The sequence below is a fragment of the Falco peregrinus genome, chromosome 4 (genome assembly GCF_023634155.1).
Source record: "Falco peregrinus isolate bFalPer1 chromosome 4, bFalPer1.pri, whole genome shotgun sequence".
Taxonomy (NCBI): Eukaryota; Metazoa; Chordata; class Aves; order Falconiformes; family Falconidae; genus Falco; species Falco peregrinus.
In genome coordinates, this window is record NC_073724.1 from 58,900,708 (window position 1) to 58,912,740 (window position 12,033).

General features: G+C 44.6%; 1 protein-coding gene across 1 annotated transcript in view; it reads left to right on the forward strand.

Annotated features, from left to right (window-relative positions):
• Nucleotides 1–231: 231 nt before the first annotated feature.
• Nucleotides 232–12,033, forward strand: part of RAB20 (RAB20, member RAS oncogene family) — a 28,395-nt gene continuing 16,593 nt past the window's right edge. Inside the window, exon 1 of the mRNA XM_005238365.4 lies at nt 232–614. Within this exon, the coding sequence (XP_005238422.1) occupies nt 443–614 (172 nt within the window). The 5' untranslated portion in view covers nt 232–442. The remainder of the gene's footprint in view (nt 615–12,033) is intronic.

The following is a 12,033-nucleotide window of genomic DNA, read 5'->3' on the forward strand; positions in this document are numbered from 1 at the left end:
AGGCTGAGCGTGGCCGGGCTCCGGCCCGACGCCCCCGCAGGATCCGGCCCTGCCGTGGGGGTACCGGGGCGGCCGGGACGAGTCCCGCGGCTCCCCCGGCGCAGGGCTGAGCCGGAGGCCCGGGGGCTGGGGGGTGCGCGGAGCTCTGGCCGCCTCCCCGTCCGCGTCCCCTCCCCCTGGCGCCGGCGGAGGGCGGGGGCAGGAGCGGGGCCGGGCCGGGGGTAGGAGGAGCCGGAGCTGGGGCCGGATCGCGGCGGCTCCGGCGGAGCCCCCGAAGTTTGCGCTGCCGGCGGAGGGCGGCCCGCGGGCCTTGTCCCGCCGCTTCCGGGGCTCCGCCGCGCCGGGCGGAGCGGGCCGGCGGGCGCCCGAGGGAAGCGGGCGGGCAGGCGGGCGGCAGCCGACCGCCGGCAGGACGGACCGGGCCGAGCCGAGCCGAGCCGCGATGAAGAAGCCGGACGGGAAGGTGGTGCTGCTGGGGGACATGAACGTGGGCAAGACCTCCCTGCTGCACCGCTACATGGAGCGGCGCTTCCAGGAGACGGTCAGCACCGTCGGCGGCGCCTTCTACCTCAAGCAGTGGGGGCCGTACAACATCTCCATCTGGGACACGGCAGGTGAGACCCCGCGCGGTGCGGTGCGGCCCGGAGGAGCGGAGGGGGGTGTCCCGTGTCCCCGGGGGTGTTTGCCGGCGGGATGCTCCGCTCCGCTCCTGCGGGACCGGTGAGAGCGGCGCTTGCCTCCCCGCCGCCTCGGGCTGGGGCTGCCCGCCGACGCCGCCCGGGTTTCGGTCACTGTGCCTGTGTTTGTCGTTCCCCTCGTTTTGGTTGGGCCCGAACGTAGGAGCTGTCGGTGCGGGGTAGCTGCGGTCGGGTGGCCTCGCTCGGGACAGCCTCGCCTTTCCGAGACCCGGAGCGCAGGACGGAGGGTGAACCCCGCTGTGCCCCGGCGCGGGGGGCCGGCACCGGGGCGTCCGCCCTGCCTGCCCGGTGCGTTATTTCGGTACTACCGTAAAGCCAAGTCGCCTAAAACGAACAGTTTGGCGGTAGGACAAAGTCTGAAAAGAAACACGTTTTTGACGGGCCAAAAGGGGCCTCACAACTGCTAATCTGTAGTGTCTTTGGACCTGCTTTGCAAAATGTGGGTGTACAGGGGAGGCTCCGGTGCCTGTTTGCTTCCTTCGGCTCGAGCAGACGGCGACTGACTGCACATTCAGGCAGAAGTTGAAGAGGTTACGGCTTCTGTTCATCACTTCTCTTCTCGCTGCGTGCTTTTGAATGCCCAGTTGATACCAGCTGGTGTCAGACTTTCAAATACAGGCAGCTCCCGAACCGTTCAGACGTGGCTTGCTCTTTCCCTGCAGGAGTAAGAGCCAGCACATAAAAGATTTAATGTGTGGAGAGCATGGGCTGCAGGCAGTTTCTCCCTGGGATGGCAGTGAGGGGTTGTCTGGCCCACTGTGTGACTGCAGGCAGCATCTCCGGGATGCGGGAGGGAGGGCGAGTTGTGGTTTGAAGCCCCGGGATGGAGGACGTGGGAAGGCATAGGGTGGAGAAGTAGTTTGTGGTCTTGGTCATATGAATATCTTGGTCTTGGTTATTAGGTCAGGAAGCTCTGCTCTGTCATGCTGAGGGCCAGAGTAACCTGAAAAATTGGGTCTATGAGCATTCTTCCCGTTAAATTGCTCACGTGAGAAATATCTTGTTCAATATTTTCCTTGTTTTCACGTTTAGCCGAATTTTGTAAAAATTCGTTATTGGCAACATGGAGAATGCAGGTTATATATTCTTGTGAAACTTGGGGAGCTGCAGCATCTTGCAATATTCCAGTTTCCTCTTGATGACGTTTGGGAGGGAAGTTCATTTGCTGTGTCACTTCATGTCATAATCTAGTCCAAAATGTCTTTTCCTGTGTCAGGAAGGGGGGAATGAAACTGCCGAAAAGTTATGCTGAAACACTTTTTGGAGGGGGGGGAGGAAATGGTTAAGAGCTTTTGCTTTTTGCATTTCTTAATCTATTACTATGGTGAAAGCCCTCTGCCAGTAGTTCTGTTTTAAATACACTTTCCATGTCCTTTGCAGTATTTTTTAACAAAAAGTAAATCTCCTTTAGTTCTAAAATTGACATGTTTTACTGTGGGCAATTGCTGCTTGTTTCTAGTAGGCCAGACCCACGTGGGTGATTAGCAGTGGGCTTTGCTTCAACAGAGGGTTATCTTGGTGAGATTGTTCTTTGAGAATTTCCCTTATGACCTTCTGCTTTTTTTTTATCATATGTGATAAAATGAGCCCCTCCAAAGTTTTGTCTTCTGGTTTTACAGCCCTTTTTTCAGTTGTTTATTCTTATTGCAGTATTTTATTCACTGTTAGTTGAGGATTCGGGTTCCAGCTCTACGTGGGATCTGGAAAGCTCCAGAGCTGGTTCTTCATATGCCAGGTGAATCGCCCAGGCTTGTGTTGTCTCAGGGCAATGCAAGTGGATAGAGCTCCTTGCCTTCCCAGTGGCTGGAGTTCCCTCTGCACCCTGGAGCAGGGCCACTGCCGATGCTGCTGCTGCCTATGTAGCACTGCAGTAGAAGCTCCTGCTGCTTCCCAAGCTCAGCAGGGAAGCCTTGGAATCCTGTAGCAGGATTGCTGAAGCTGTATTTGCAGAGTGCCAGTTGAGAAGTAGTGTTGTTTTGTACTGAGGGTGGCATAACGCATCTTCCTTGCTCTTCTCTGTTGTTGGAGTGAGTACTCAGCCCAGCATCCCCTCTCTTGTGTTTCAGAGGCAGGTATGGACTCTTGCACTGTCTCCCTGTTGACTTGCGTTCCTGCAGAGCAATGGAAGTTGCCAAGACCAGGCTAGACTGCGTTGGGGCCCGTGGGCTCTGGGCTATTAACAGCTCTCATTAATCTTCTAAGAAATAGCAGCTCCCAGAGCACACATATGCTTTCTTGTGTCCTGTGAAGAAGGAAGGGACCTTGTGGGTGTTGCAACTCTAATGTTAACAAGGGGATTCAAAAGCCTGTGGGTTTATTTTTTTATTTTTCTTTTGTGTGGACCTTAAGCTTTTGCTGGCCATGTGTCTGCAGTCCTTGGGCTGTGGCTCTTATCTTTCTGTGGTGTCGCTGTCTTATCTCTACCAGGTGGGTACCAAGTAAGCTTGGAATTTTTGTAGTGAGGAGGAGTTTAAAATTTAGCTCTTTTGTCTGTTTATTAACCTGACATTGCGTACTACTGAATTCTTGTGAAGCAGTTAATGGATCATCAAATACAGATACATTGTTTTCTCTTGTATGTGAGATATGTAGGGGAATCCAGAAAGAAAAGATCGTCCAGGAGATTAAACATTCTTTAGCACAACAATATGACAAAAGTAGGGTTCAATGTTTGCAGCCATCTTACCTACCTAAATACTGAGTGCTGGCTCCAGATGTCTGTCTTAATACCCCAATAGTACTTTACACCATGTACAATGTAGAAATATGGAAGATTTTGCCTAGAAAATGAGGCGATGTCTGGTAGTAACTGCTACACTAGTTCAATACTGTAGTAAAATACACAATTATATAGGATTAACTGGAATGCATGTTCTTTTTTAATTTTCTTAGTTCATGTTATATTTGGTATGTGAATGTATGTTTATTTTTTTTGTTGCTTGCCAGCATTATTTTGGGGATGTTTATCTCCATAGGAGTCCCCTATATTTTACTTTCAGTTCTGTTTGGTTGGCTATTTGTTACTCTGGTATGGGTTAGGCAGTTGGCTGTAACAATGCAAACCTTGATAAACCAAAGCTTTGTTCCTGTAATAGGGAATTTTTTTTTTACAAGATTAGACTTTAATAATTGATGAGGATATCCGCAGTAGTGGTGATCAATCAAAAGTTAAATATGTGTGGATGTTAGTACTACATCAGTTTAATTGCTGATCTTCTGAATTATTTAAAATGTGTCATTTTTACTCATCACACTCTCGATCTTGCATCACTTCTCAGTCTGTTATTCAGAAAAAATTCACATTTTTTCCAGGAAGAATTAAATTTGCTTGCCAAAGTGCTTAAAATATATGTTTCTTATCATTAACACTCAGTAAATCACAGAAGTGCACACCTGACCTGTTCTACCAAGACAGCCCTGAAGTGCAAATCAGTTAGTTATTCTAGGGAGGGCTCTTTTGGCTGTAGGTTCACACCCCTCCTTATCATGGAAAAATCAGCTGCTTAGTCTAGTCTACATGTTTCATATTCTTACCCGCAAGTCTTGTAAAATGGATGTGCAGAAGTTGTCAGACTTGATTATTTTTTTATGTAAATGCTCTCAGAGCAAATAATTCAACATTTCCAGTTTTCCAATCTGATGATTGTGAGAGAAGTTATTTGGCAATTGCATTCAACACAAGGAGACAAATAAGCCACAGATGGAAAAATACTTGGCAGAAGTATCATATGCTTGCTATGTTTCTATGCTCTTTTTTTTTTTCCTAGCCATCTGCTTTTGACTGTTTCTCCATTGTCAGGGTCTTGGATAGATGGTCTTGTGTCTGACCCAGCATGGCTGCTGTTGTATTCTTGGTTTAGAGAATTATTTATTTACTACTTATATTCTGGTGCTGCAAATTGTATTTGCTGTTCTCTATTGGGGTCAGTTAGTGCAAAGGAGTAAAAAAAAAAGTGCATAAACTATACAAAAAAGAGAAACTGTAAACTTTTAGGAAGGCTTAGTCTCCGAAGCATTTGAGTGTATCCTTTGAGACCTTCATAGTACTATGCTTGAAATAGTATTTTTCTGAACTAAGGAAGGTAAGCAACAGCATCAGCCAGAAGAACTTTCTCACTTTAAAGGATTGAAGGCTGGAGATTCAGGATGTCAAAGCTATATATATGTATATGTATGTGTATATATATACCTATCTATCTTGTAGGCAGTGCTGACAGCAACTGTGGAGTAAACCAAAACTTCCTGCTGGGTGTTGATGGTACGCAGCTCTGAGCTAGCACATAGCCTTTTTATCTCAGGCAGAGCAAACACATCCTGAAGTTCTGAGGGTCTCTGTCCTGCTCCACCTTTAAACCTGGAATATGAATGTGTTTATTTTTCTTATTAATACTTTAATATTATACAATAACATACAATTATATATTATATAGAAAAATAAAATATTTTTATTAATTATTAATGTTAGCTGCAGCTCACAATGTTGTGGGAGTCTTCTTGGGTGTTCAGGCATGTTTTCTGATGCCTTGATATTTCAAAAGGAAAAAGTTGTTTGTGTGTTAGATTTCAGTCTCTCTAAATTGGCATCTGTTCATCTGACGGATAAGTGGTGCTCCCAGCAGCAAGATTTCTTGATTATTAGTGGTCATGTTCCCTGTGTTGCTGGCATAGTATTAGTGGCCAACTGGTAAGTTAATGACAAGTATTTCATAAAGTTCACTTTCTGATCCTGTAAGTGTATTTTAAGAAAGAGGCTGGGTTTTGTACTTACCAACAGATAGTCATGCAGCGTTATAATGGGGAAACGTGAAGGTTAACTGGGAAAGCAAACTTCCGTTCTTTTCCTTCCTTTTATCTTGAGCTAGCTGTCTGCATGTGAGAACTGATTTGACTGTTTTCTTCTGTGAATTCTCAGCTATCAGTTCATATTTTTACACCCTCCACTCCTCTATTTTGCACCTGCAGATTTTTTTGGTAACTTTTCACTTGTCAAAGCTGGTAGGGAGAAGGGAGATAAACATAGCCTGGAAAAGGCTTTTTGGTGGCTTGGGTCAGCTGCAGTTTATCTGTGTAACAAACGCTTACATCTCTTGTGGCTGGTTTGCTGGTGTCTGATGGATTGTGCTGCTGGGCATGTGTGAACTGCTCGGAGTTTTGGATCTCTGATCACCAGCTGCCTGTGCTGAGCTTTCTGGGGCTAGGTGTGAGTGCTTAGTTGGTAAGAAGCGTTAGGTTCCTCCATCCCTTCATTAGGCTTTGAGTTCCCCCCTCCCCCTGAATTTATTTGTTTCGATGTACGCTTCCTTCTGCACATGTTTTTCTCCTGGAAGGGGGGTGGCCCAGCGAAGTTCTCAGAGGAAACCTGGGATGGGTCCGTGCTTGGAGTATGAACTCAGCTCAGGTGGGCTGGCCTCGGTGCTGCCCCGGAGGCAAACCTTCCTGTGTGGCCACCAGCGTCCACATTGGCTGTAGGGATGGAGGGAGCATGGTCCTCCATCATAGTGAAACAGAACAAAGAAAGAGTTGGATTAAGTGGCATATTTTCCTCACAAGTGAAGACTGATAGTAGCTACTCTGTGATGTTCTGCTGGTTTTGATTTTTGGAAGTAGAGGATTACAACAGCGGAAAAGAAGCTACTCATGAGATAGACGGTTTAGGTAGGTTAGTCCAAGCCAAAGAGGACTCGGAGGCATGTGCCTTTCTGAGCCTGATGGAATGGTGACAGAGAAGCAGTTGGGGTTGGGTGTTGCTGAATGTGTGATGAGGTATCTTTAATCAAGGAGGTGGCTTGTTGGAAGGGTTTAGGGGATATCACCTCAGAAAGTGTCTTGGGCATCAGGGATCATTTAGTGAGGAAGGTGGCTGAGTGTGTATGTGTGCTCAAGAGGAGGCAGCTTAACAAGATATGAGACGGAAATGACAGAGAATAAAATGCCTTAAGTTTGTTGCCAATGAGTCATGGCTCTGGGGCCGGTTGCCACCGAGAGGCTTTGATTTTTTTGCCTGTTGCCTTTGGGAAAATTATCATGCAGAATATGGTGTTGGCCCCTGCGTATTGGTTGTTCTTAATTGTTGCATGTACAACAATGGCAGCTGAGGACCAGCGCCTCATACACAAATAGTGTGGCTTCCCTGGAATTACTGGGTACAGTTATAGTCCCCCATGTCTTTTTCTTTTTCAAGAAATTTTAAGAGCGGAAGTTCAAAGGGGCAGTACGGGTAGCTGCTGAGAAAAATCTCTTGTGCATGCTGGGAAAACACCTGAAGAGAGTTCACTGTCAGCAAGCTCCATATCTCAGGCTTCTGAAGCAGGTTCAGAGGCAGGGATAATGGTTTAGCTTTAGCCCATCCCTGGAAGCATGGTTTTGTTGTTGGGAAACAATGTACCAGGTTACTTTTTTCTGCAATGTATATTTTCTGAGAAGAGCAGAAAAACTTGGAAAGTGATTAAAAGTATGAAGAAATAATGAATTGTCTGGAGAAACTCCTGTTTTCTGTGTCCCACAACTTAAAAATGCAACGATACATAAGTAAACTCAGAGGCAGCAAACTCGGTGCTGCTGAAAGAGTGCTTTCATATGCAAATGAAGTAAAAATATGGAAATACCTTGACAGAGTGAATTGTGAAAAATACACATCAAAAAGAAACAGGAGACAAAAGTAACACTTTGTTTATTCAGCTATGGCTAACTTGCTTTATTGAATGAGGAATTTTGCTTCTAATGTGTAATTTCAGTACCGACTCTTGGGGAGGCGAGCTAATGGGGAGGGTAAGCCACTTTGTTGTGACAACTAGACACAGACCAAGATAGATGCTGCGTACGAACCTCTGTGGTAACTTCTGTGTTCCAGCCCCCACATTAAATCCCCACTTTGCACGCGGTATTTAATGATAGCTTGCAAAGTGACTGTGCCCTTCTAGCCTGAGTGGGAAACTGCTTGACGGTTCAGTGAGACACTCTCTGAATAGTACCAGTGACCCTGAGGTCTGTGCAGTCAGACCCTGAGGTCCAAAGCAGTCCGGTGGCGTTGCAGCTTGGCCAACATTGGCAGCTTTGGAGTCCTCGGTAGCACCTCAGCTTCTATAATGAAAAAGGTTGTCTTTGCTTTACAATATTAGCCTGGAGTGAGGCTTGAGTTTGAGAGTCATGTTGTAAACGGGGGGGGGGGGGGGGGGGGGGGCGGGAAAGGGGTTAATGTCGACTATTTTTCAATAGCATCTGAGTGGAGGGTGGAAGGGAGAACAAGAATGTGTGTTTGTTTAGTCTCTGGTGCATGTCTGTGTTCTTGTTTTTCTGTGAGAAATGTGCTTCTTGCTTTGGCTGATACAAATGAGTTTGAAGTCCTTGAATTGATGTCTATCTTAAATCCATGTTTTAAAGCCCTGGATCCCAAGTTGGAGAGGTACTGAGAATCTTCATAATGAAGAGTTTGTGCCTTTGGAATTGCATCCTTTCTTCCCTGCTTACTGGAGAAAAAGGTGTATTTTCCAGATACCTCTGTCAAAATTGACTTGTTAGCTGAAAGGTTAGTTTAAGTGTTGACTGCTTTGTGACAGTGTTGAAAATGTATGAGGGAGGGAGGCATGGACAAGAGAAGTGGTTGGTCAAATAATGTAAATGCAGTGGCAAGGCCGCTGATGAAAATTGCACACATATGGAAACTCATCATTCTGGTGGATCAGAAGCAGGTGGGAGAAATTGTAGAAAACTTCAAAAGGGTGTCCAAGAACTGGATTGTTCGCTCAGTAAAACTAGTCTGCTAGTAAGGTGTGTGCAGAGGTGCGCATAGGTGTTCTGTGCAAGAAAGCAAGTTATTAATACCCAGTTGTACTCTTCAGTTTGACTTCAGTATTTGTGAAATGTATGCCAGAGCTGCCTAAGAAATCACCAGTCTTCCAGCAGTTTGAGTGGGAGGGGATGGGATATTTTTCCGCCCAGTAGTTCTCTCTCTAGCTGAGTAAATAGTGTTGAGCAGAACAGCAAAAAGCTTCGTTAGCTGTAACGTAGAGATGAATGTGCACAAACTCGTGTTGACTCAAGTCTGGTAACTTCTGGGGTCCCAGGCACATTCCGTAATGGAAAACAAACTATTGTATGTTTAGGTGCCTGAACTTAGGCAGTCTGGGCTGTGATGTCTTGTTCTATTGACTATGCAATGAACTTTGACTCTTTCCTTTGGAAGGAAGGTGACGGTAGCTGCTTAAAATACAAGTACAGGACAGGTAAGTAGCAGTTAGCTGTGTGGTTTTACAACTACTTCTTTGAGAGCTCATGTATGGCAAGTACTTTTCTTGTTTCATCTCACACATACATACACGCTAGGGCACACAAATGTCAAAGCCAGGGAGGCTTGTAGCCAGCTTCACAGTGCCTTGGCTGAGCTGCTCCTGATACTAAGGCTAGTTTAAGTAGCTTCACGCTGCAATTACGTCTTATGTCATAGATGAGTTGTTTGCTTCACTACAGTTACTATCTTGTGTTGAAGCCACTAGCCATGTGAGCTTCCAAGTGACTTCTCCTGTGGCAGTGTTTCACTGCCTGAACTGAAGGTACAATTAGTAATTCCTCATCTGTGTCACATTATACTATTGCAAAATATCAAAACAAGTAACCTTTTTTTGGGTCTCCATCGAGAAGGACGCCGAGTCGGTCGGTGGTGGACACATCTGAAGCCATTAAAAATCATGCAACAGAAAGAATCATTTTCTTGCCCAAGTCTGAACGATTTGATTTCTTCCAGGTAAACCATCCTGGGATTTGATCAAAAGGCATCAAACCTCTGATAAATTCCTTTTCCTGCGCCTGTCATGTTAACTATTAACTTCATCTGCAATACCTGAAGATATGCCTAGGAAATGAGATCTGAACTTGGTGATTAAACTTAGCTTATGCAAGTGCTACTGCTGAGAGCAGAGGTGGTCGAAGGAAATGAGTTTTTTTTGCTCTTAATTTGAATGAATTCTCCTTCACCACAGAAGATCCAGGATAACATCCTTTAGGACAACCAGCTCAGTAAGCATACAAGATTTCCTAATCCTATTAACCTACCTGAGCGTGGAAAAACACCAAATCTAGCAGAGATCTTCTTAACATTGCTTTTTTACAGGGAGTTAAATAATCAGATGTGTTTGTGAATCTTGTGGTATATCTTTCCATCTCTTAGGAAGCGGACTAGAATTGAAGTTGGCTTTGCTTGGGCCACCAAGGAGCCATTCATGGAAGAACTCTGCTGACAGCATAAAGACTTGTGAGCTTGAATTTATTAGTGTTTTATAGATAAGCAAAACCAGGAAAATGTGTGTTTGAGCTCTTGCCTTTTCACCAATTCTGTTGGAGTGAAAATACATTTCAGTCTAATTTGTAGCATGGTGGACACTTCATGTACAGGACTCCAGGAGGGGAGACATTTAAAACTCTTAGTACTCAAACAGGCTAACATGTTATTATGAGTAAAAGCTTTTGTGCTTTTAGGTTGTTTCTGTTCCACCCTTTCACAAATCCTTTTTTTGTTTTTGCTTTTTTCTGTTGTGAAAATGACTTGTCATACCCTCAGCTACAGAGAATACCTCCTTTTCCCTTTTTTTCTGGTCTTCAGGTTAATGAATTGAAGATTGGAATAATTTTGTTCAATAATGATGAAGCATCTGAGGTAGCTACTTCTCCCTTTCCCTCAGCCTCTCCTGTTGTTTCACTAACATTTTTTCTTTCGTCTGTTCTGTGATTTAATATTCCTAACCACTGTTTTTGTACTTCAGGAAATTCCTGCAAAATACAGAGAAAATATGTTGTCCACCCATCCAACTGCTCTTATGTAATTATTTTAAAAATAATGGTCTTCAGCACAGCTGAAATAGTAGGATAATTTTGTTTTACATTTTGCAACTAATGACTACTTAGGAATTCTTAGTCATGTGTAATATTAAACCCTAGATATTTAAATGCTTGAGGTTTTATTTTTCTCTTAATTATATCATTATCTGTAAAATGAAGGATGGCTTAGTTAGACCTTCAGGGAAATGCTCTTCCTGTAAAAAATACTAGAAACTGAAAAGAAACAATTTGGGAGGCAGCAGAAGAGGAAAATATGGAGTACACTTCATGAAGAATGTGAAGCAAAAGGTAGGTCGGTAGAAATAGCCCTTAAAACAAGAGGCTGGGTGATCATTTTTCTGCATGGAGTCAACCAACTTTGATTTCTGCTTTAGCTCGTGCTCCCTGGTTGCAGTGACCTTCAGTTGAGCTCCTATTTCCCTTTCGCCAAGGGGTTTGGGCTGATTGACTTCCCTTTCTGGTTGTGCAGGGTACTTCAGCGATGGGACTGAAGCTTCATGCAGTTTAATGCCTTGTGTTGTGAAAGTGCTCAGAAGTCCGGTTTCTGTTCTTCATAGTGGGCTCTGTGATCTGGATGTGCAAATCTGTTGTTGCTTTCTCAATTGCTGAAGTTAGAAGTAAGGCTCTTGGTTATATTTTAGACAGTTTTTTGTTTATTATTTATTTGTTTCCATTCTCCGGCTGTCTTTTGCGCTCAAAAAAAAGCAAAGATTTTGGTTCATTCAGAAAAGGGAGAAATTAGCAGTTTATAGTTAAAAAATGAATAAAAGAAAAAGCCCTATGTAGTTGAGTTGTCATCTTCCAAGTTTTGTAAAAGGGATCATCAAATCTCGTGGGTTACTGCAATTGAGACTTTGGTGTTCTAAGACAAAAAAACCCCAAACAACCCACTGGTATAATGAGTGATTTCCACAAACATTGCCCACCCCCTTCCTTCTGATACAAGTTGTTGCTTATTTAAAAAGTAAATCTCTACTTTTGTGAAGCTGAAAATGGCTCAAACTGCTCAGTTCCTTTGACCCCTGTCGGTATGATTACTTATGAGGAACAACAAATACTCCTGTAAGACTATCTTTAGGATATGAATTTTCTCTCCCACAGCAGATAGCTATATATATCACATTTGTATTGTTTACCTTATCTCCTTTCCTGTTCTAGCACTGTGTGCCCCTTTCACATTGTCCTGCTCAAGTTTTTTTTACTTCAAGCCTTGGAAGACCAATGGAAGTGGAACAGTTGGCATCTCTCCTCTTTTTGAGTATCAGAGCTCTTTGTGACCTAGGGATGCTACCTCATTGCCTTAATTATGAAAGAAAAGGATGCAGTGCTTGCATATCTGTAGGCAGTTCCTTTCAGTAAGTAGCTTCCCCAAAGGATGCAGTGCTTGCATATCTGTAGGCAGTTCCTTTCAGTAAGTAGCTTCCCCTCATGGCCTGCGGGTTGAACGGGTAGATGCTGGACGATGGTAACATTGCTCTTTGTAGCTTATTCGGAATGGAAGGTC